The sequence below is a fragment of the Ascaphus truei genome, chromosome 1, assembly GCF_040206685.1.
Source record: "Ascaphus truei isolate aAscTru1 chromosome 1, aAscTru1.hap1, whole genome shotgun sequence".
In the NCBI taxonomy this organism is placed as follows: domain Eukaryota; kingdom Metazoa; phylum Chordata; class Amphibia; order Anura; family Ascaphidae; genus Ascaphus; species Ascaphus truei.
In genome coordinates, this window is record NC_134483.1 from 504,845,651 (window position 1) to 504,871,461 (window position 25,811).

Consider the following 25,811-nt stretch of genomic DNA (forward strand, 5'->3'; position numbering starts at 1 on the left):
TATAGATGAATACGTGGATGGGTGTGTTTAAAGTATGAGAGAGAAACTTCACATGCATAAGGTATACCGTTCTCTCCACACCCACGCCGGGGAATTCTAGGGCAGTTCCACGTCTGGGTCCTGCCGGGATTGTGGAAGTCCCAGCGATGGGAGTTTGCGGAGATTTCTGGGTATAGTGGTTCTGCACATTATTTAATAAACGGTGCAAGCCAAAGATGGTCGGCGTGAAATGGTGGCGGCTAACATTGGCATTTAGTAATGGGCCGTTAGCCCGAAACATTGCTGGGGTGGGATTATTGCTGGGGTCGTGACCAACAGTCCTTTGGGAGCCCATTACTTATTGCTGTTGGCCTATGGAAAGGGTGATTGCAGTTCATATATACACATACATATACATGTATGTGTATATGTATGTCACATGCCCTTCGCCGTGCACACCTACGTATGTGTGTGTACACATATGTGTGTATATGTATGTGTATACACACACACACACACACACACACACACACACACTGGGAGAGGCGCTCAGGACATGCAGCGGCGGAGGTGTCCTGCGGCTGGGAGAGGCGCTGAGGACATGCTGCGGGGGAGGTGCCAGGCTGGGAGAGGCGCTGAGGACATGCTGTGTGTGTATATATATATTTATTTTTATGTATAAAATGTGTCCTGCCTGCCCGCGCTTAGTCTCCTGCGCGTCAGAGGTGCCCTGTGGCTGGGAGAGGCGTTCAGGACATCCAGCGGCGGAGGTGCCCGGCGGCTGGGAGAGGCGCTGAGGACATGCTGCGAGGGTGGTGCCCGGCTGGGAGAGGCGCAGGGCAGGTGCCCGGCAGCTGTGAGAGGCGCTGAGGACATGCAGCTGCGGAGGTGCCCTGTGGCTGGCAGAGGCGCTGAGGACATGTGGAGGTGCCCGGCTGGGGGAGGCACTGAGGACATGCTGCGGGGGAGGTGCCCGGCTGGGGGAGGCATTGAGGACATGCTGCGGGGGAGGTGCCCGGCTGGGAGAGGCACTGAGGAACATGCTGCGGGGAGGTGCCCGGCTGGGAGAGGCGCTGAGGACATGCTGTGGGTGAGGTGCCCGGCTGGGAGAGGTGCTGAGGACATGCTGCGGGGGAGGTGCCCGGCTGGGAGAGGTGCTGAGGACATGCTGTGGGGGAGGTGCCCGGCTGGGAGAGGCGCTGAAGACATGCTGCGGGGGAGGTGCCCGGCTGGGAGAGGCGCTGAGGACATGCTGCGGGGGAGGTGCCCGGCTGGGAGAGGCGCTGAGGACATGCTGCGGGGGAGGTGCCCGGCTGGGAGAGGTGCTGAGGACATGCTGTGGGGGAGGTGCCCGGCTGGGAGAGGCGCTGAAGACATGCTGCGGGGGAGGTGCCCGGCTGGGAGAGGTGCTGAGGACATGCTGTGGGGGAGGTGCCCGGCTGGGAGAGGCGCTGAGGACATGCTGCGGGGGAGGTGCCCGGCTGGCAGAGGTGCTGAGGACATGCTGCGGGGGAGGTGCCCGGATGGGAGAGGTGCTGAGGACATGCTGCGGGGGAGGTGCCCGGCTGGGAGAGGCGCTGAAGACATGCTGCGGGGGAGGTGCCCGGCTGGGAGAGGCGCTGAAGACATGCTGCGGGGGAGGTGCCCGGATGGGAGAGGCGCTGAGGACATGCGGCGGTGGAGCAGCCCGGCTGGGAGAGGCGCTGAGGACATGCTGCGGGGGAGGTGCCCGGCTGGGAGAGGCGCTGAGGACATGCTGCGGGGGAGGTGCCCGGCTGGGAGAGGTGCTTAGGACATGCTGCGGGGGAGGTGCCCGGCTGGGGGAGGCGCTGAGGACATGCTGCGGGCGAGGTGCCCGGCTGGGAGAGGCGCTGAGGACATGCTGCGGGGGAGGTGCCCGGCTGGGAGAGGCGCTGAGGACATGCTGCGGGGGAGGTGCCCGGCTGGGAGAGGCGCTGAGGACATGCTGCGGGGGAGGTGCCCGGCTGGGAGAGGTGCTTAGGACATGCTGCGGGGGAGGTGCCCGGCTGGGAGAGGCGCTGAGGACATGCTGCGGGGGAGGTGCCCGGCTGGGAGAGGTGCTTAGGACATGCTGCGGGGGAGGTGCCCGGCTGGGGGAGGCACTGAGGACATGCTGCGGGGGAGGTGCCCGGCTGGGGGAGGCGCTGAGGACATGCTGCGGGGGAGGTGCCCGGCTGGGAGAGGCGCTGAGGACATGCTGCGGGGGAGGTGCCCGGCTGGCAGAGGTGCTGAAGACATGCTGCGGGGGAGGTGCCCGGCTGGGAGAGGCGCTGAGGACATGCTGCGGGGGAGGTGCCCGGCTGGGAGAGGCGCTGAGGACATGCTGCGGGGGAGGTGCCCGGCTGGGAGAGGCGCTGAGGACATGCTGCGGGGGAGGTGCCCGGCTGGGAGAGGCGCTGAGGACATGCTGCGGGGAGGTGCCCGGCTGGGAGAGGCGCTGAGGACATGCTGCGGGGGAGGTGCCCGGCTGGGAGAGGCACTGAGGACATGCTGCGGGGGAGGTGCCCGGCTGGGAGAGGCGCTGAGGACATGCTGCGGGGGAGGTGCCCGGCTGGGAGAGGCGCTGAGGACATGCTGCGGGGGAGGTGCCCGGCTGGGAGAGGCGCTGAGGAACATGCTGCATCTATGCATTGTACAACATAGATATAGCAAATATATATATTTACTGTTGCTTCTATATTACTGCCAGTTATCCCTTTTGTATTAATAGTGACACTTAAACTGTATCTCAAGCAAGTAATATACTGTTTGAGTGACAGGCTGTGATATTATTCCACCACACTGCCTTGTAGTAACTAGTGGAGCACCAGTCACCCCGAGTATGAACCGCACAAAGAACATTGCCATTTGGCAGAGCGCGTGAGGGATATCGCTTAATGTTCAATAGACGTGTATTGGCAAGAGTGAGTTATCAGGGGTTAAGTTGAGAAGAGGGATATGCAAAATATACCATAAATATGTTGTAAATACTGTGTAATAGATTATTTAAGCGCTCACACATTAACGTTGAAAGGTTTCCGCACCAATTTAGGTTGCATCAATCAGAAAGATTAATTGTTTAAAAAAAAAAAAGAGAGAGTAGGTATTTGTAGTTGTCTGATTTATGTACTTTTAGCTTATTGATCATGCTGCTGCACGTAGTTTACTTTGGTTCTAGGTACAGTTCTTTAACCCTTTCTCTGCCAGAATGTCCTGTGTTGAGAGCCCCTCTTAAGCGTTAATTCACACCAACAGCCATTTGAAAGACATTACAAAAAAAATTGTATGTGTATAGGGGTGTATTTGTATATAGGGGGGATGTGTGGGTGTGTGTATATAGAGGTGTGTGTGTTTCTCTCTGTATTGCAGGGGTTAAACCAGATCCACCAGGTAACATGAGTGATGTGGTCCAGAGAAGCGGAAGCTATTAGCTGCTAATGTCCTTCCCCTAGCATCACGCTGTACCAAGGTATTACAGGGGAAGCCGGAGCTAGTTGATTGGATGCATTCCATCTGCAGCTGATTAAAATGGCTGTTGCAGCCTGCTCTCCCAACGTGTCAGCATCCATCCGCAGACCTCTCGGCTTCTTGAAGAAAGGAGCTGACAGGCGTAATGCACGTGACGGCCCTTTGAGGGTAATCGGGTATCCTCCAGGCATGTCGAGCTAGATCTTCCCCACAGGAGCCCGAGATGGTCTTCCGCAGTCTTTTTCTTTTAAAATGCTAGGCCTGGTATAATGCAAGTCGGATGGGGCACACATTGTCTCTGAGGCACTGCAGCTTTCATGGTGAGTGAATGCAGCAGGGACGGATCGGCACACAGTATGCTGCATCACCGTGCAGCTTGTCTCTGTGCGTTTGTTACTGGCAGTAGAACAGCAGTATGACAAAGGGAGATTCTGTGACACATTCTGAGCGCTCTCCGGGGCAGCTTGCTGTAGCTTCCTTTACCTTGCTCGCTTGTACGAAGGCAAAGAAATTGTGCAGCTGTATGCATAATATATTGTCACTATATTAAATCTACCAGCAACATCTGTCTTGAGGTATTTAAAGTATTTTTGATTGTCATTCTTCTGCGTATTAGCATATAATTTGTTTTAGCCATTATGATAATTTAATTGCTCCAATGTGGTAACATAATGGAGCGGTTATACTTGTATGTTAATACTCTAACATTACAGATTTAAAAAAAAAAATCACATTTTAATAATTCGTTTTAAAATATTAAATGTTGTATAAATTGTATTACTTTTTGTTTGTTTGTTTTTTACACTTATATTTTATTGGTATTTTTCATAAACAGAAAGGAGTGGCTTAGGTATACAGAATAGAAGAGGATAGGTGTAGGGTATGGACATTGTACAACATGGATATAGCAAATAGTATCACAAGTACTCACTCTCAGTATTTGGAAAGTACCGGTACCCTTGCAATGCCGTTTTGAGATGGGGGGTGGGGGGGGAGGAGGAGGGAGAAAGGATAAAATTGTATTACTTTTTAAATGTTTTTATTTTGTCGTTTTGGTGTTTAAATATTACTGCAACCTGAGGGTTGTCCTGTTTTCATGTATTGAATCATATAAGCAGAAAAACTAATATTAAAGAAAGGTACAATCCCTCGTACTGAATGGGATATTTTTCACATCTGCCACTGTTTCTTTCATGGTATGAAACTGGAGCAAATAAATGACCCGGTTAGTAACTAAAATGAGTATGCTATCGAATGCTAGATTTGGATGCAGTAGGAATATACTGCTTTATACACATTGGGATGTGTAGATGATTCCAAGGTTTTGGTGCCTTTAATCCTTCCTCGTGGCCAGCGTAGCATTCTCAAAGCAAATCTATAGGGTGGGGACATGCACACGTGCTTTTGTAGGTACAGAACTGGTTTTTATTTGGAAGTGTTAGAGGGAACTTTCGTTGTCTTCCTTTCTGCCAGACAATAACTTATTTCATTAGACAATTTTTATAGGAAAAACCAAGGTGCACTTCCAGGCCCCTGAGCACTTGGATATTTTGACTTTCAAATGATTTATTTTGTATTTTCAATGTGACACTAAAAGTGGAACTTCATGAGATCACAATCATTTTACAATAAGCACTACGATTAATGTCATAAAGGTAGATATCCCCTCTTTATTTTTTTTGCTTTAACGCTTAATGCCTTACTCCTACACTAGATCCGCATTGTAATACATATGACATTATTGGCTAACCCTAAAACATTGTCGGAGCCAGAAATGAAAAGGACACTGAAGTTGACCTACCTTAGTTGTGCTTGCTCATTAATCTCATAATATGTTCTGAGAGGAGTGATTAATAGATTCTCAGCTACCTCTCAGTGGAATAAAGAGCTTAATGTCTCCTAATAAAAGTAGTATACTCCTCGACTGAGGACAGCAGCACCAGGTAACGCATACTGAGTCACCTTATTTAATTAAGTGACAAATCTCTTTAAGTTAAGTGCTCTAGATTCTGGAGGCTGTATTGGAGCTACACACACGTACACTAGAGAACTTTTATCCTGGGGGTTTCCATCTAAGGGGAAATACACACAGGTACGATCAAAATAAATAAAGTGTGTGCATTGAATATCTTCGAGCTGTTTGAATGGTTCTACGTTTAAATATGCAGAGGAGAGTAAGGGAACACTTTGCATGTAGTGTTTCTCATAGGCTCCTTTATGGAGCCTTATCACCTAATCATATTGTAAATGCTAGGTTTTTAGGAAGCAGGTGGAGTGAAAGTGAGGTTTAGCATGTGCTAGTAAAAGAGAATGTTCCTTCTTAGTCTGTCAGTATTTTGACATTTGAAGAATTAAACAATCAAGTGAAGAACATTAACAAAAAGCGACCAGCACGTGTCTGTAAAGGAGGGCCACTTTATGTTGACTGTGATTGACTAGTAATACTGGCTTAGTTGAACGTAGGCCTACGTTCTCCCTCTGTATGTATAATAGTGCAGCAGATGTGTAACCTCTGGTTTGTATTTTTGGCTGTAGGAATATGAAGAAAGAAGAGAACGAGCTCCAAACTCTCCCGATCCAAAGCAGAATGTGAGGAAAAGCCTCAACTTCGAGCCTCTCTCCACGACTGCCCTTATCCTGGAAGACAGACCAGCGTGAGTCTCCACGTGGATTGCCTTGTGGTGCTTTGGGAATGGGCCACTGGGGGGAGGGAGGGAGGAATAAAAGAAGATGATAACATTTAAAAAAAAGTTATTTCATGTAGAGCTTTTCTCCCAATGGGATTCAAAGCGCGTCACAATTACAGTGTATGTAGTACATTGTTCATAGGTTTGTACAGACACAGTCCCTGCCCAGATGAGCTTGCAATCTGTTTTTTGGTGCCTGAGCCACTGGGAGTTAGTGACTTGCCCGAGGTCACAAGGAGCGGACACTGGGAATTGAATCAGGTTCCCTTGTTTCAAACTGTGTGTCATTGTTATCAGAGCCATTGTCTTGACTCACTGAGCCGCTCCTTCAATCAGAATTAAATAATATATGTGCAACATGGTTCTTAGGGGTGCCAAAAATGTGCAGTCCCTTCTACCTAGTTTATCTACAATTTGAACATACCTTTTTGTTTTTTAACAATATAATAACTTTCTCTCTGCCAGGATGTGACTTCTTTTGTAAGGCAGGACAAGGTCGGCACTGCTTTTTAGTTTTGATTAGTGTGCATGATTAATGCTGGACCAGTAAATCCGGTTGAGCAGAGGACAGAATACGAGGAAACCAAATTTCTAATGGTGCAATCAAAAACCTCTCCTGAAAAAAAGAATCTTCTTGTATAATTAAATCAGGACCGTTTATTCCGTAAAATTAGCAGTGCTATACAAGAACATGCTAATATTATTATCATAAAAATGGAGCCATGAGCCATTCAAACATTCTAATTGTAGAAGATTCTCATATTTAAACGACACAACCACTCATAAAACTAGTCCTGTTGTGTGTCCGAACTGTAACCCAGTTAGTGAAGGGGAGACCAGGACCTTGGAACCCCACAATAAGGTAGAAGCCTGGATATCCCTCAACCCCGATCGAAGTCCCGTGATAATGAATAGTGGCAATATCCGTGAAAGAGTTCCACATAAGTGTCAACGAGAATGTATAAGTACTCGCGGTACCCGACGTTTGAGGTTCCTCGGCTCCCTGCATGCTTCTGCCTGAATGGCAAAAAGGAGAATGAAGAAATCGGAGCACTGCGATGAAAAATGGAAATGGGCTGAAGGCAACGATATAAGTTTTTTTTATTGGGCAAAAGCGAGTACAAGAAGGCAATAGACCTCTAACGCGTTTTGTGCCGTTTCTCTCACTTTATCAAAGAGATCTCTTGGATAACGCACCAGAAACATGTTAGAGGTCGATTAACTTCTTGTATTTGCCCAATAAATAACTTATATCGTTGCCTTCAGCCCTTTTTATTTTTCATCTCTGGCTCTATTTTTTTCATCCTTCCTTCTCCTGTCAGCAGAGGACAGGAAGATACTGTACATTTCTATTAACTTTGACTATTGCCTTCAGCGATGAAAGGGATACTCCCACATATTGGGCCCTGTGTTTTGCTAATTTGACCTTGAAATTATTGTTCTTCCTCTTTAACTCTTTGTCTAATGATGGCAGCATAATAAGTTTTCACAAATCAACATAGGAAAAAGAGCGCGGATTAACGATATAGAAATGTTTGCAAACTGATTTACTATAAAATAGATTAGATAAAGCACTTTAAAATACTTTATTACAGTTTAAAATATGAAATATTTGGTCAATCCTTTTGTTTTTAATGTTGCCAATCACCTATTTGGAACTTATTAAACCTGGCACAGGTTGCTTAGTACAGTTTGGTTCTGGGAGGGACTGTTCCTTTACAGAAGCAGCCAATGAGAGGCACTGTGCCACTTGACATGCCCTTCTTGCAGTGTATGTTATTACAGCCGCATGCAATGTATGGAATTCACTGCACTTGCAGTGGGCAAAGTTGCACATAGCAGCCACGCCCTTGTTCAGGTTGCGAGCAGTCTCGGACACCCCATTGGATGCCATGGGACAAGTAGATGATAGATACATCATGAGGCGGTTGTTCATTATGGAAGTACGGTGCATCATACAACAGTGCTACTCTAGAGGCCCTTATGACTTTTGCTCGTTTTTCGTTTGTCTGCGAGAACCCGTAAGTAAATCACGGGATCGCTCAGCAGAGTGGTTGTGGTCGCGTAATCCGTCGCTGCGGGTAGGGGGCGGGTCATAGCCACGGAGGACCCCCTAACACTGAAGAGGTTAAGCTTCCAAGGGAGTCTCCGTGCAATAGTGTCCCAGTCGGCACTTTCGCAGTTTAATAAATGACCTCCCTCATCATGAATCCTTGGGCTGGCTTTAGGCATGTGCTACCGGTGCCTCCGCACAGGGCCGTGTGATTAAGGGGGCCCCATGGGACTACTGCTGTGGCACTGCAAGGGTACTAGCTGCCTGATTACCAGGTAAACAAGCTTGCTGGTTCTGCTCCCTTCGGATGCCGTGCTAAAAAGCCTGATCACAAGAGGGAGCTGTTGCTGCTGTAGAACTGTGTGGCATCTCCTCCATCATCAGCTCTTCTCTTGATCTCACCTCAGCCAATATTTAATGTCTACCTGCTACCTGTGCTCCTCTGTCCCCTTGGGTAGTAATATGTATTTATGTGTTTTTCTTACCATGGATGTCTATGTATCTGTGTATGTTTGGGCATGAGTGTTCATTGGCACAAAAGTATATATGTGTGTCGCTATATCTGTCCTGTATGCATATGCATGAGGGTCTGTAATTTAATGTGTAACTATGTATGTACAGTGGTGTGAAAAAGAAAGTACACCCTCTTTGAATTCTATGGTTTTACATATCAGGACATAACAATCATCTGTTCCTTGGTAGGTCTTAAAATTAGGTAAATACAACCTCAGATGAACAACAACAGATGACATATTACACTGTGTCATGATTTATTTAACAAAAATAAAGCCAAAATGGAGAAGCCATGTGTGAAAAACTAAGTATACCTTATGATTCAACAGCTTGTAGAACCACCTGTAGCAGCAATAACTTGAAGTAATCGTTTTCTGTATGACTATCAGTCTCTCACATTGTTGTGGAGGAATTTTGGCCCACTCTTCTTTACAACGTTGCTTCAGTTCATTGAGGATTGTGGGCATTTGTTTATGCACAGCTCTCAAGGTCTATTAATAAGGTAGGTTTATTCTTGTATCAAAGTTCTTTGTTAAAGCGCCTGGTGCGCGAAACACGTAAGAGGATTTTTTGTACATAACAGCAATGTTGAGAAGGATCACTGCACAAGAATAAACCTACCTTATTTTGCTGGCACTCTGATCTCGTTCCCGTTTTTTTCGTGGATTTTGCTGTGCTTTCCGTAGCCTGTTTACTCTGGCTCTTCACCTGTCTTACCTGCTTCATTCATCCGGAGAGGCACGCACGCTGAAGGAACTCTGCTGTTGATCTACACGCCGGTGCAGTGAGTACACAAGTCACTACAAGTAATTTAGTTTGCCTTATACATCTCTGGATGTTACATTTCATTGGAGTCTCAAGAGGGGCCTTTCTTACAAATATTTGTAGTGAGGAGGAAGCAATTTGGGCGGCATATTATTCAGGACTTCTCAAACTCACCCATTGCTCCCATATATCCTTTCCCCTCATTCGTTACCAGTTCTGTTAACCACAGTTATAAGGACATTTCTTCATGAAGGGGCATTGTGTTACAGACTTGTTATTATGATTCTCTAAATAGTACCTGAATTGTCAAACGGCAACAAGTTCCTTGTTATACTATAGATATGGAATTACATTTTGTTCTCTAAATGAGGATGGTGGTGTTTTGTACTGAGAAGCACTAATTTGGGATTATCAATCTCTATACATACCCTTTATTAATTTGGTGGCTCTTCTCTGCACTTTCTCTCGTTACATAATGTATTTTCTAAGGAGTGGTGCCCAAAATTGCACTCCATAGAAGTGACTGTGAAAGCATACCGTATTCCACATTCAATAAGTAGTATGTATGCCTTTGTGGATAACAGAGATTGGCCTCAATTATAAACCGAGACTGAGTTTTGCTTACTTCATGCAAAATATTTTTGTGCCTCATTTGTTCCTTTGTCCCAACTTTGGTTCTCTTGGCAATCAATGTGCATAGTTTTCAGTCAAAAAGGGATTGTGGACAGCAGCATGTTTGTGATTTTTTTTTCCCTGACTCTGGATAAAGGTTTATTAATGTCCTTTTTATATAAACCGGCTGATCTTTCAGTGGTTACTTTTTTAATCACCATTGGAATGATCTACCATCCTAAGGGGAATAAGTAAACATGCATTGTTTTTATTTTTAGAGCAGGATGTTTAAAATAGCCCTCCTTTTACTGTATATGTAATTGGGAATAGATTCTTGCACACATCTGTAATACTATCAGTAAGTTTGTTGCACTTTAATGCCAGTTATCACCATTGTATTAGCGGAGAGGTGAAATCTGTGGTACTCGTGTGCTGATTTTGTTTTTATTTTTGCAACATTGGAACCAAGGGAGTCTCTTGATATGATTTCTCTGGTCATTATTCTGGGAGCCCAAGGGTTTTGGTGATGCATTTCTATATGTTAGCCCTCTCACCAGTAAGGAAAAATGAACAACACCCACTTCTTTGTTGTTCCCAAAAAACAATTGCTACAGGACAGAGAAAAAGACTGAATAGATAACCTGCAACCAAATTTATCCTATCCTGTTTCAACTCTGCCCTCTCCCAGGCTAAACAAATCCACTTTTCGTCACTAATCAACACGCACAAGTCTAACCCATGCTGACTCTTCTAAGTCTCTTACACTCTACTCAGACCACCTCAGGACTTTTACTATTTCTAGACAAAGGTGAATTCCATTCGACAACACATCCCCTCTGTATCATCCTTACATTCCACATACCTTCCTAACTCTCCTCCTGCCTTCCTCAACTCCTTTTCCTTTGTCACGGAGGAGGACATGTCGCTGATGATCTCCTCTTCTCTCTCTACCACTTGCCCTCTTGACCCCATTCCCTGCCATCTCCTCAAACTTCTTGCTCCTGTGTTAATCCCCACACCAACACATTTTCAACTCCTACCTTTACTCTGGTACCTTTCATGCCTCCTTCAAGCTCGCAACAGTTGTATCCTTATTCCATAACAGCAAGTTGACCCTACCTGTCTCTCTAATTCTCACCCTGTCTCCCTCCTGCCTTTTGCCTCTAAACTCCTTGAACGCTTTGTGCTCTCGCTTACTTCATTTTCTCACCACCTACTCTCTCCTAGACCCGCTACAATCTGGCTTCCGCACTGCTCACTCCACTGAAATAGCCCTCACCAAAATAGCTAATTACCTCCATGCTGCAAAAGACAAAGGTCATGACACTTTGCCCGTATTACTCGACCTCTTTGCAGCCTTTGATACTGTGGACTACTGTCTTCTCATTCACATGTTGTGGTGAAGGAAGCACACAGGAACCAGAATTGTAAGAAACTTACTCTTGTATTTTAATCCATAAGCAGAGCAGGTACAGACATGTGATGTTTCAGGGCACAAAAGCCCGGGATCAATGGAAGGTGAGCACCAGTGAGAGAACACTTATTTAGTTATCTATGAGTAGCGGTGTGCCACTTTTTCTGTATTTTCAACTTTTCTCCTTCGCATTCTCCATTCTCTTGGTATCCGTAACAGAGCACAAGCCTAGATTTCCTCTTACGTCTCCCATCGTTCTTTCAGCGTCTCGTTTGTCAACACCTTTTTCTCCTCTGTCGATTTATGCAGGTGTACCACCAGGCTATGTCCTGGAACCTTTTTTTCTTTTTACTCTCTCTCTTCTCTCTCTTTCTCCTATATCATCCTGGATGGCCCTCCGCCGACTGAGCTCCTCATACAAGCCTGACCGTACTGTCCCCTTCTACTTTACTGTTGGCAGTACCATCATACACCCACTATCACATGCACGCTGCCTAGGGGTCACATTTGACACCTCTCGCATTCATAATGTAGCTAAAACCTGTCATTTTTACCTCTGTACCATTGCAAACATACACCTTTTCCTTTGTTTCTACTGCTAAAACTCTTAACAAAGGACCACATTCTCTCCCGTCTCAACTATTGCAACCTTCTACTGTCCTACCTTCCTGCCTGTCACCAGTCTCCTCTACAATCCATCCTAAATGCTGCTGCTAGAATCACTTTACTCTCTCCTAAATGTATCTCAGTACCTCTCCTGCTGAAATCACCTGCCTGGCATCCCCCCAAAAGCCATCTCCCAGCTAAATCCATTCTCGCTCACTGCCTCACACCTCTGGAGTGTCCTTCCCCTCATTATCCGGCTGGTACCCTCTCTCTCTACCATTAGGACTATTTTTTAAAACACACCTCTTTAACAAAGCGTATGGGTAGCTCCGCTGGCTGATACCATGCATTTCAGATGCACCGACCTCGACCACTTGCAGACGCACTTTCCAGAACACCCTCCTACTGTCTCTGTAAGTTCTCCCTATTTACCACTTAGATTGTAAGCTCTTTGGGGCAGGGACTCCCTTTCCTATAGTGACTTATGTCTGAAGCGCTTATTCCCACTATGCATTATATTATTATTACTGCTATGTGTATGTACTTCTGTGAAGCGCTATGTACAGTACCTGGATGGCGCTATATAAATAGAGATATACTGTAATACAAACTCCATTGTCACAACCGATGTTTTCTGAGAATTAAAGACTGAAAGTGACATTCCCAGAACCACCAGTGTTAGCCTGCAAACAACCTCCTAACCTCTCCAACATGGCAAATAGGAATCGGCTGGCATCTAACCATACAACAAAAACACAGTGAATACGCCCCTACATTAAAATGAAATGCAAACCATACAAACGCACATAAACCACTATCCTAACAGGTTGAAATTAAGATCAATATACAAGGATCCATTCACCTGCACATCCAGCAACGTGGTATGTCTTGTGCGTAAGAAACGTACCATTATGTTGGGAAGGATCGTACTTGAATGTCAGGCTCGTTGGGATGTTCTAGAGGCTCGCTGCGGGGCCTCTTACCTGCGGCATCTCTTCCTCAGAGTCCCGTCATGGCGCCGCAATGTCAAATGGCGTCACGTCATGACAACGTGACATCACGACACCATGCGGCATCACGTTGTCACGGCAACTTGGTGCCACAGAGCATCTTGTTATCATATCAACGTGACGCTGCGTGGCATCCCAGTTGTCATGGCAACACAGCACCAATTGACGTCGCGGCTCCATGTTGAGGTTCCCTGCAGGAGGAGATCACTCCGGAGAAGGGAGGAGTGTTGGAAACGCCGCACTCTTGGCTGGCACCCAGTTTAGTTGTTGTGGGAAACAGCGCTGGGCTCGGTGCGACTGCACCGCTATCAAGCCGGCCCTGCTTGAATGTGTCTGCTATGTTGGGGAAACCAAACCTGCTCTTCAGACCACAATGAATCACCATACAGTAGAAGGTGTTGGCCTAACAGCCCTCTGCCTCTTCACCTGTGACACACAGCTCCTGCTAAGTTATGATAATCCTCGCACATCACCCCTACAAGTGTTTATCTTCAACACTTTGGCCGTACATGCTTTCTTTCCGTTTTGCTACTACGGTACATGTGAAGAAGAGACCTACGAGGTTTCGAAAACTTTGTTTGCTTCAAGTTTATCGATGTAGACCTCTCATGTTGCCCCAATGAAATATCACAACCCACAACCTGATACAAATTATCCCCCTCCCAACCCAGGGGATTTTTCATTTTGAAGATCATGCTGTCAGGACCTTGGTGGTTGTTTTCAATTGGAAAAGATTCTAATAGTGCAGTTTATTCTACCAATGAGCAACTGAAATTCATATTTCTGAATGCTTCTTAGCCACATTCCCTAAACACACAATCTCGTATGTTCGTTCACGAGATATATTTTACACACTAAATATATAACGTACAAAGAAATCATCATAATTACGCCCTCCCTTCCCCCTTCCCCCTCCCCTATTTGATCCACAGGAGCTTGAGTTCAGTTCATACATAAAGCTTGGCCCCTTGTAGACACACTTACAAGTACGCCTTCCTACTGTATCTGTATGTTCCTCCTACCAATTAGATTGTAAGCTCTTCTCGGGGCAGGGACTCCTCTTCCTAAATCCCCCATTTGATCCACAGCAGCTTGAGTTCAGTTCCGTACGTTTGAGGCCATTCCATTCCATGCCTTCTTGCAAATCATTCTGTCCAACAATTTCACACGTTACTGGAATACTTAGCAGCCTAAATTTAGACTGTCCATTTATTAAAGCTGAAACTTGATTTTTCTGGTTTGCAGAATTAAACACATCTTTCAAAAGCCATAAAAGAAAGCACTAACTTACGTGAATATCTAGCTTTTTAAGCAGTGCCTTACGAGCCTACAAGGCACATTAAAAGATTAACATCAGGCATACACTTAATGCTGCAAATAATATTTATGTAATGCCGCACTTTATTAAAATGTTTGGATCTTGCTGCAAGACACCAAACAATGAAAAAGGTTGCAATAGGCTGATTGCAGTTAGAACGGGAACCTTCAAATTGTGTGCGAGTTTTTGTTCATGTTGCTTTGGTGTGGAAAAGGCCCTGCTGTAAACTGTTGAATTGCTACTCCCACTGACCCATAGATTTGGTTAGGAATCTAACCTCGCTGGAACCAGAAACCAGGTCCTCCCGATTTTCCAATTCCGGGCAGTCCTTTTTTCCTTTCTCAAAAAGCTTATCCCAAAGAGTTTTACATTTAGCGTTGAATAGAAGAGCAGTTATTGCATTAGATGTAAATAGGTTTAGCAGTGTGGAGTGCTGCTTTGAGCACTGTCTGATCATCTCAGTAAGTTGTTTATACGCTATGTACTTGAGTGCCTCAGTATTACCAACGTGGCTGCATTTTCAGTGTCCGGTCTTTAATTACTAAAATAAGGTTGCGTGCCTGTATATAAATATTTAAATGACTGGCATTTCTGTTGTTCTATTACAGAATGTTTGGGTTATTTCTTTTTTGTTTTGCATGCAATAAAGCCAAACACACACACACACACCATTCCACAACAAGGAAAATGACAATTATGCAAGCTATGAACAACAACAGGAATAGATCTGCACCTATGGTGCTGGGAGACTGTGTTGCTTTGTTTTTTGCTTATGCAAGCTGAGCTGTAGCTGTTTTGCAGCGTGATCTTTGAGACAAGGTGGATTAGAGGCCAGCATTTCTGATTTGAGCATATTTTATTGGAAATGTTACATTCTATTAAACTAAATGTGGAATACCTTGGGATATAGATCATAAGTTCAGCATAAGTACAGTCTGTAAGCATATGATGAAAGGTTGAGCAGTCATTTCAAACTCCAGGCAACATTGGCATGCGTGAAATATGATCTAATGGTTCATGTGGAATTAAAATACTGTATGTTGAAAGCAGCCTCTGTCTTTTTAGTCTTTGCTTAATTATACCTTACCCAGTTGTGCCAAGGTCTCCCTTGAGTTAATTGGGATGTTTTCCAGAGCTTGAAGGTACCTCGTGGCATAGCACCACTTATTAAATATAGCCGCTTATTTTTGGTGTTTCTAAAACGTGTGCAGAGTATCGGAGCAATCTTAGCTTCTTTTTTTTTATGCATGCAGAAATCTTCCAGCAAAGCCAGCGGAGGAAGCCCAAAAGCACAGACAAGAATATGAAGAAATGGTAGCACAAGCAAAAAGGAGGGGTAAGTACGTGCTTCACTTTAATTGAAAATACATGAATATAGTTACAATTAAAAAATTCACATTGACATTTTCTTACTCCCATAAGCGGCACTGTGCTCCCTGCAAACCCTAATAACAGGTGGAGGTGGTTGCTGCGTCTCTGTCTTTCTGTGTGTGTCTGGTTCACATTGCCTCTGCTGGACTTACTGGACTTACCATGTGTTTAAAGTGACAGTTAATTTTGCATTGACCTTTGTGTTGGGATATAGTTGCAAGTTCCTTTTACTGAAGGCCACCAAACCCTACACAATAGTTCGTCACACCAACATTATATTGAAATTGCAGTAAAGTGTAAGAACTCAATCACGTAACGCCTTGTTAAACTGTTTTCCCCCCTCCGCTGCGAGAGGGGGTCTGTAAAGCACTGCTCAGCAGACTACAGAATCAGAACCGGATGGTCTGCTAGAGCTGAACAGGTCACCTTTTTTTATGTGCTGGTATTTCTGGTACTTTTTGGAAATCAATATGGCTGCCACCCAAGCCTCACTCCCATCGGCCAATAGGAAGCTTCAATGTCATCAGAGCATGACCTGCAGGTTCCTATTGGACGATCCCTATCGGCTATATTTGATTTGATCTTTTTACAGGAACTGAGGGATAATGCAGTTCAGCTCTGGGTGACCCCTACCCCCACCCCCCATTTCTGATTTTATAAATACATAATAATTGCACAAATGGGCTTTTGCTCCCTTGCTTAGTAACTATTGACACAGGATATCCAGTCACAGTAGATAGTTATGGGCACATTTTTCGCCAAAGTTCATAAAAACATCAAATGTTATTTATTTTTTTTAAATATTTTTTTTCTAAATATTTTTTTTCAAAATCACAGGAATTTGAAAACAACCGATGCTAATGGTTTAAAAAAAAAAAAATACAGAAATTGGCCAATGTACAAATATATATATCCAGTGAAACCTCTACACGGTACAGTGCCTAAATATATATGTATAGATATCTATTAAATAAAATGGTCTTTTAGTTTAACATTTTGGCAAAAGTGTTGTAAGCCCCTGAGCCACTGCACGGCAGACCACATCTCAAGGGTCCCTAACACTAATATAAATTCTTAACCTGTGCATTACCAGGAAGAATGATTTATAATAAATCTGTCAAAATTAGTTGCATAGTTCTAAGTCTGATTGAAGCTTTTATTAACCTGATTTTAAATATATATCGCCATGCTCAGTAACACTCCTCTGTGACACCTATATGCTTATATATATGAAAACACACAAAAAAGACTGACAAGATCCCTATATTAAGCACTCACAATAAGCCTGTAATAACTAAATCAAAAAAGAAAACAAAAAACCTGGTATATATATATATATATATATGCTTATATATATGTTGTGGTTATTTTGGGGGTTCAATATGAGCTGGTGTGTGTGTGTGTGTGTGTGTGTGTGTGTGTGTGTGTGTGTGTGTGTGTGTGTGTGTGTGTGTGTGTGTGTGTGTGTGTGTGTGTGTGTGTGTGTGTGTGTGTGTGTGTGTGTGTGTGTGTGTGTGTTTATACGTATGGTTTTTAATTCTCCAAAGTAATAAAGTATCTCAACATTTTAGAATGTAGTTTGTGATCAGAGTGAGAAAATACAATTTGGGGAACTTTGGAACTGGAACATCAAGTCCAATAGGGCTTAATTTAATTGTGGGTTTTTTTCACTCAGAATTCAAAGATGCCCAAAGGAGAAAAAAGCAACTGCAAGAAAGGTGTAAAGTGGAAGAAAGCATTGGAAATGCTGCTCTAACGTGGCACAATGAGATTCTACCCAACTGGGAAGCAATGTAAGTACCCCTGGGGTGTTGCGTTCAAAAATTGAGACGTCCTCATTGGCTGAGCTGGATGTTAACTTAACGATCAATATAATCCGTTAAATGAGGTGAACACCGGTAATACTGTATATAATGTATAACGCTGCTCACTTAATGTAACTATGTATTTGTAACCATGTATCTGTCATCAGAACTCTGTGCCCAGGACACACTGGAAACGAGAGATAACTCTCAATGTATTACTTCCTGGTCAAATTTTTTTTTTTTAAATGTATACTAATCACTAGATCGGCTTTGAATTTTAGCCCTATGTTGGTTCATTATTAAATCGCTTATAGCTCAAATCTTTTTTGTTAACTCAAAATTAAACCTTCTAGAAACCCCTATATGAGCGTGTGCACCATTGCATGTCCTTCATGTTCATTGCTATGCAAATGTGGATATATTTGTCCATCTCACTCCCAATCATGCAATAACAGTACCAGTGATATACATGCATAGTTTCCCCGAAACGTATTACTACATACATTTTCTCAAGTGATGTTACTACATATGTTTAAATAAAATATGGGACTATTTAAATGGACACCAGAATGTTTAATGATCGGCACTTCAACACAACAAAGGAGATTTTCTAGACTAAAATGGCTCGATGGCAGTGAATGTTTAGCAAATTAAATTGTCTTGATAACTAATGCTTTTTATAAATTGGACACGTCAAATATATATACAGGTAAACCCCGTTATAACGCGACCCGTTATAACCCGAATCGGTTATAACGCGGTTTTCACGTGGCTCCCGTTTTTTTTAAAAAAAAATTTGCGCACACTGCACACTGCACACACTGTTCACTGCACACACTGCACACTAATCACTGCACACACTGCTCACTGCACACACTGCTCACTGCACACACTGTTCACTGCACACACTGCTCACTGCACACACTGCTCACTGCACACACTGCACACACTCTCACTGCACACACTCTCACTGCACACACTCTCACTGCACACACTCTCACTGCACACACTCTCACTGCACACACTCTCACTGCACACACTCTCACTGCACACACTCTCACTGCACACACTCACTGCACACACTCTCACTGCACACACTGCACACTCTACACACTGCACACTCTACACACTGCACACACACTGCTCACACACTGCTCACTGCGTACACTGCTCACAGCTCACTGCACACACTCCCAGCACACACTCTACACTGCACACACTCTACACTGCACGCACACACTCTACACTGCACGCACACACTGTACACTGCACGCACACACTGTACACTGCACGCACACACTGTACACACACACTGTACACTGCACGCACACACTGTACACTGCACGCACACACTGTACACTGCACGCACACACTACACTGCACGCACGCACTCTACACTGCACGCACGCACTCTACACTGCACGCACTCTACACTGCACGCACGCACTGTACACTGCACGCACGCACTGTACACTGCACGCACGCACGCTACACTGCACGCACGCTGCACGCACGCACGCTACACTGCACGCACGCACGCTACACTGCACGCACGCACGCTACACTGCACGCACGCTGCACGCACGCACGCTACACTGCACGCACGCTACACTGCACGCACGCACTGTACACTGCACGCACACACTGTACACTGCACACTCTACACTGCACGCACGCACTCTACACTGCACGCACGCACTCTACACTGCACGCACGCACTCTACACTGCACGCACGCACTCTACACTGCACGCACGCACTCTACACTGCACGCACGCACTCTACACTGCACGCACGCACTCTACACTGCACGCACGCACTCTACACTGCACGCACGCACGCACTCTACACTGCACGCACGCACGCACTCTACACTGCACGCACGCACGCACTCTACACTGCACGCACGCACTCTACACTGCACGCACGCTACACTGCACGCACGCTACACTGCACGCACGCTGCACGCACGCTACACTGCACGCACGCACGCTACACTGCACGCACGCTACACTGCACGCACGCTACACTGCACGCACGCACGCTACACTGCACGCACGCTACACTGCACGCACGCTACACTGCACGCTACACTGCACGCACGCTACACTGCACGCACGCACGCTACACTGCACGCACGCACTCTACACTGCACGCACACGCACTCTACACTGCACGCACACGCACTCTACACTGCACGCACACGCACTCTACACTGCACGCACACGCACTCTACACTGCACGCACACGCACTCTACACTGCATGCACACGCACTCCCACTACACGCACACGCACTCCCACTGCACGCACTCGCACTGCACGCACTCGCACTGCACGCACTCGCACTGCACGCACTCGCACTGCACGCACTCGCACGCACTCGCACTGCACGCACTCGCACTGCACGCACTCGCACTGCACGCAGCTCTCACAGCACGCAGCTCTCACAGCACACAGCTCTCACAATACACTGACATGTCAGCAGCCCACCCCTCCCCTCACATGTCAGCAGCCCACCCCCCCCTCACATGTCAGCAGCCCACCCCCCCTCACATGTCAGCAGCCCACCCCCCCTCACATGTCAGCAGCCCACCCCCCACCAGCCCGTTTTTCACACACACACACACACACACATACACACACACACACACACACACACACACACCCCTACGCACTGACATGTCAGCAGCCCACCCCTCCCCTCACATGTCAGCAGCCCACCCCCCCCTCACATGTCAGCAGCCCACCCCCCCCTCACATGTCAGCAGCCCACCCCCCACTCACATGTCAGCAGCCCACCCCCCCATCACATGTCAGCAGCCCACCCCCCCATCACATGTCAGCAGCCCACCCCCTCCTCACATGTCAGCAGCCCACCCCCCCCTCACATGTCAGCAGCCCACCCCCCCTCACATGTCAGCAGCCCACCCCCCCACCAGCCCGTTTTTCACACACACACACACACACACACACACACACACACACACACACACACACACACACACACACACACACACACACACACACACACACACACACACACACACACACACACACACACACACACACCCCCCCCCCCCCCCCCCCTACCTTAGATCAGCTCAGCACATCCTCTCTCCCCGGTACTAAGCCTAAGCCCCGCCCCCGGCATGCTCTGACCTCTCCGGAAGAAAAAAAAACACACGGCTGCCGGGGGCTGAGAGGGAGGGAGAGGGAGGGGAGAGGGAGAGGGAGGGGGCTGGGAGGGACTGGAGAGGGAGGGAGGAGGGATGAATGATGAATCGCCGCCGTTTTTTTAAACTTTTTTTTTTTTAATTTATTTCATTAACTGGCGCCCGGCCAGAGTCATCGCGGGCCCCACAGAGAGGCCAGACGGGCCGCATGTTGTGCAGGCCTCTTCCTTCCTTCCCTCCTCACTCCCTTCCTTCCCTCCTCACTCCCTCCCGATCAGGCGCGCGGCGGCCATTTTTTTAAAAAAAATAGCGCGACCCCGTTACTAACGCGGTGGTCTCAGGGTGGACCCCGAGGACCGCGCTATAACGGGGTTTACCTGTGTATATATATATATATATATGTGTATGTGTGTGTGTGTGTGTGTGTGTGTGTGTGTGTGTGTGTGTGTGTGTGTGTGTGTGTGTGTGTATGTGTATGTATGTATGTATATATATATATATATATATATACAGTGCTCGACAAACCCGGTCGCCCACTCGCCAGGTGCGAACGGAAATTGGCCCGTGGCCAGCTACTTTTCCCCCCTGCTCTGCGCAAATTTTAAAAAAATTAAAAAAAAAAAATAACAACAAAAAATATCCTCCTGGCTGATTGGCCAATTGGTCGTGACGCGGAATGGAGCCCTTCTCTGCAGGGGTAATGGCTTCTCCTCGCGCGCGCGGTCCGTCTCCGTCTCCTGCCCGCGCTTCCCTCCTCATCCCCTCCAGTCTCCGCTCCTGTCGGGCAAGAGATGACAGCAGGGGATTTCTCCCCCCATCTCCCCCCCCCCCTGCCCCGCTTGCCCTCCGGTTCTGCTCCTGTCCCTGTGGCTGCTCGCGCGGGGCAGGAGATGACAGTGGGCGATGTTCCCCCCGTCCCGGTTGCCCTACGGTCCCCGCTTTCCCCCAGTGGCTGCTCCCGATGCCAGCAGGGGTGTTCCCCTCGGTCCCCGTGGCTGTCTCCGCTTCCCCACCCCCCCACAAATTTAAAAAAATAAATAAATAACAAAACAAAATATCTTCCTGGCTGATTGGCCGTGACGCGGTCGTGACGCGGAATGGAGCCCTTCTCTGCAGGGGTAAGTAATGGCTGCTCCTCGCGTGCGCGGTCCCTGTCTCCTGCTCGCGCTTCCCTTCTCATCCCCTCAGTCTCCGCTCCTGTCCCCGTGGCTGCTCGCGCGGGGCAGGAGATGACGGCAGGGGATTTCCCCCCCACCCACTCCCCGGTCCCGCTTGCCCTCCGGTTCCGCTCCTGTCCCCGTGGCTGCTCGCGTGGGGCAGGAGATGACAGCGGGGAATGTTCCCCCCCCCCCCAAACCTGCTTCCCCCTTTGGTCTCCGCTCCTGTCCCCGTGGCTGCTCGCGCGAGGCAGGGGATTTCCCCCCCCTGTCCCGCTTGCCCTCCGGTTCCACAGAGTGTGTATGTATGAGAGAGAGTGGTGTGTGTGTGTGTGTATGTATGAGAGAGAGTGGTGTGTGTGTGTGTGTGTGTGTGTGTGTGTGTGTGGTGTGTGTGTGTGTGTGTGTGTGTGTGTGTGTGTGTGTGTAGGACACCAAAGGTACCCCCCACCCCACCCAGTCAGTCATCCCCCCACCCCACCCAGTCAGTCATCCCCCCACCCCACCCAGTCAGTCATCCCCCCACCCCACCCAGTCAGTCATCCCCCCATCCCACCCAGTCAGTCATCCCCCCATCCCACCCAGTCATCCCCCCCATCCCACCCAGTCAGTCATCCCCCCACCCCACCCAGTCAGTCATACTCCCCCCCACCCAGTCAGTCATACTCCCCCCCCACCCAGTCAGTCATACCCCCCCAGTCAGTCATACCCCCCCACCCAGTCATACCCCCCCACCCAGTAAGTCATACCCCCCCCCACCCAGTCAGTCATACCCCCTCAGTCAGTCATACCCCCCACCCAGTCAGTCATACCCCCCCAGTCAGTCATACCCCCCCACCCAGTCATACCCCCCCACCCAGTCAGTCATACCCCCCCACCCAGTCAGTCATACCCCCCCACCCAGTCAGTCATACCCCCCACCCAGTCAGTCATAACCCCCCCCACCCAGTCAGTCATACCCCCCACCCAGTCAGTCATACCCCGCCCACCCAGTCAATCATACCCCCCCCACCAAGTCAAACATACCCCCCCCACCCAGTCAGTCATACCCCCCCAGTCAGTAAGTCATACCCCCCCCCACCCAGTCAGTCATACCCCCTCAGTCAGTCATACCCCCCACCCAGTCAGTCATACCCCCCACCCAGTCAGTCATACCCCCCCCACCCAGTCAGTCATAACCCCCCCACCCAGTCAGTCATACCCCCCACCCAGTCATACCCCCCCACCCAGTCAATCATACCCCCCCCACCAAGTCAAACATACCCCCCCACCCAGTCAGTCATAACCCCCCCCACCCAGTCAGTCATAACCCCCCCACCCAGTCATACCCCCCCACCCAGTCAGTCAGTCATACCCCCCCACCCAGTCAGTCACCCCCCACCCAGTCAGTCATCCCACCCCCCTGCCCAGTCACCCCACCCAGTCAGACAGTCAGTAATCCCCACCCAGTCAGTCAGTAATCCCCACCCAATCACCCACCCAGTCACCCCACCCAATCACCCACCCAGTCACCCCACCCAATCACCCACCCAGTCACCTCATCACCCCACCCAGTCACCCCATCACCCCACCCAGTCACCCCATCACCCCACCCAGTCTCCCATCACCCCACCCAGTCACCCCATCCCCCCACAGTCACCCTCTCTCCGTCTCTCACCCTCTCTCTCTCTCCCTCTGTCTCTCCCTCTGTCTCTCCCTCTCTCTCTCCCTCTCACCCTCTCTCTCACCCTCTCTCCATCTCTCTCTCACCCTCTCTCCGTCTCTCTCTCACCCTCTCTCCGTCTCTCTCTCACCCTCTCTCCGTCTCTCTCTCACCCTCTCTCCGTCTCTCTCTCACCCTCTCTCCGTCTCTCTCTCCGTCTCTCTCTCACCCTCTCTCCGTCTCTCTCTCACCCTCTCTCTCTCTCTCTCTGTCTCACCCTCTCTCTGTCTCACCCTCTCTCTGTCTCACCCTCTCTCTGTCTCACCCTCTCTCTGTCTCAAAATCTGGATCTGGATATTTTATTTACCCTGTATATCTTAACTGCCCTATACTACACCGAAATAACCTATACTGCTTTCTTCCAGATCTGACTCAAGCTTCACACAGAAGACATTGGAATCCCCCGTAACCCAGAAGACAGGTAGGGAACACATCCCCTCCAATGTATAACATTGTGGGAATGAGGTACCTGGACATTGAGGGTCTGCGGATCAGGTAAGATCCCAGGTGGGATTGCTGCTTTAAACATTCTGAAGCGGGGGCATCCAGGCACTAGTTAAGGGGTGCAGGAAACTAGTCATTCACATCTGGCTTTTTTTCTAGATTCGACATTTATACACACACATACACACACACAAAACAAGGACTAATTGTAGTATAATGTAATACAATAAATAAACTTATGTCAAAAACGAATGTTCTTACTAGAAATTTATTAAATTTATTTCATTTATGGGTTTTTTTAAATGCGGGGCTGGGGGCGGGATTAGAGGCGGGGTTGGGGGCGGGACTAGAGGCGGGACTAGGTGGCGAGTAGATTTTTTGGTTCGGGCGAGTAGATTTTTGGGTGATTTGTCAAGCACTGTATATATATATATACATACAGTGTTCGACAAATCACCCAAAAATCTACTCGCCCAACCAAAAAATCTACTCGCCACCTAGTCCCCCCCCCCCAACCCGCCCCCAGTCCCGCCCCCAGTCCCGCCCCCAACCCCGCTTTAAAATAAAATATATAATTAAAATACATTTAATAAATTCCTAGTCAGAACAACATTCGTTTTTGACAAATGTATTTAGTGTGTGTGTGTGTGTGTGTGTGTGTGTGTGTGTGTGTGTGTGTGTGTGTGTGTGTGTGTGTGTGTGTGTGTGTGTGTGTGTGTGTGTGTGTGTGTGTGTGTGTGTGTGTGTGTGTGTGTGTGTGTGTGTGTGTGTGTAAGTGTCGGATCTAGAAATAAAAGCCAGGTGTGAATGACTAGTTTCCTGAACCCCTTAACCAGTGTCTGGACGTCCCCCGCTTCACAATATCTAAAGCAGCAATCCCGCCTGGGATCTTACCTGATCCGCAGTCCCTCAATGTCCAGGTACCTCATTCCCGCAATGTTATAAGTTGGAGGGGAGGTGTTCCCTATCTGTCTTCTGGGTTAGGGGGGATTCCGATGTCTTCCGTGTGAAGCTTGAGTCAGATCTGGAAGAAAGCAGTATAGGTTATTTTGGTGTAGTATAGGACAGTTAAGATATAGGGTAAATAAGATATCCAGATACAGAGAGGAAGAGAGAGAGGGGGAGAGAGAGGGGGAGAAAAAAGAGACAGAGGAGGGAGAGAGAAAAAGAGAAAAAAGAGACAGAGGAGGGAGAGAGAAAAAGAGAAAAAAGAGACAGAGGAGGGAGAGAGAAAAGAGAAAAAAGAGACAGAGGAGGGAGAGAGAAAAAGAGACAGAGGAGGGAGAGAGAAAAAGAGACAGAGGAGGGAGAGAGAAAAAGAGACAGAGGAGGGAGAGAGAAAAAGAGACAGAGGAGGGAGAGAGAAAAAGAGACAGAGGAGGGAGAGAGAAAAAGAGACAGAGGGGGGAGAGAAAGAGACCAGAGAGAGGGGAGAAGGGGGAGACAAGAGAGAGGGGAGAGAGAGGGGGGAGACCAGAGACGGGGGAGACCAGAGAGGGGGGAGACGGGGGAGACCAGAGAGAGGGGAGACGGGGGAGACCAGAGAGAGGGGAGACGGGGGAGACCAGAGAGAGGGGAGACGGGGGAGACCAGAGAGAGGGGAGACGGGGGAGACCAGAGAGAGGGGGGAGACCAGAGAGAGGGGGGAGACCAGAGAGAGGGGGGAGACCAGAGAGAGGGGGGGAGACCAGAGAGGGGGGAGACCAGAGAGAGAGTGTAAATGGCACAAGAGGC

At 48.0% G+C, this 25,811-nt stretch overlaps 1 protein-coding gene across 1 annotated transcript in view; it reads left to right on the plus strand.

Annotated features, from left to right (window-relative positions):
* Positions 1-25,811, plus strand: part of TBC1D14 (TBC1 domain family member 14) — a 96,772-nt gene that overhangs the window by 49,319 nt on the left and 21,642 nt on the right. Inside the window, exons 5-7 of the mRNA XM_075565173.1 lie at positions 5,983-6,101; positions 15,679-15,761; positions 17,472-17,589. Of these exons, the coding sequence (XP_075421288.1) occupies positions 5,983-6,101; positions 15,679-15,761; positions 17,472-17,589 (320 nt within the window). The remainder of the gene's footprint in view (positions 1-5,982; positions 6,102-15,678; positions 15,762-17,471; positions 17,590-25,811) is intronic.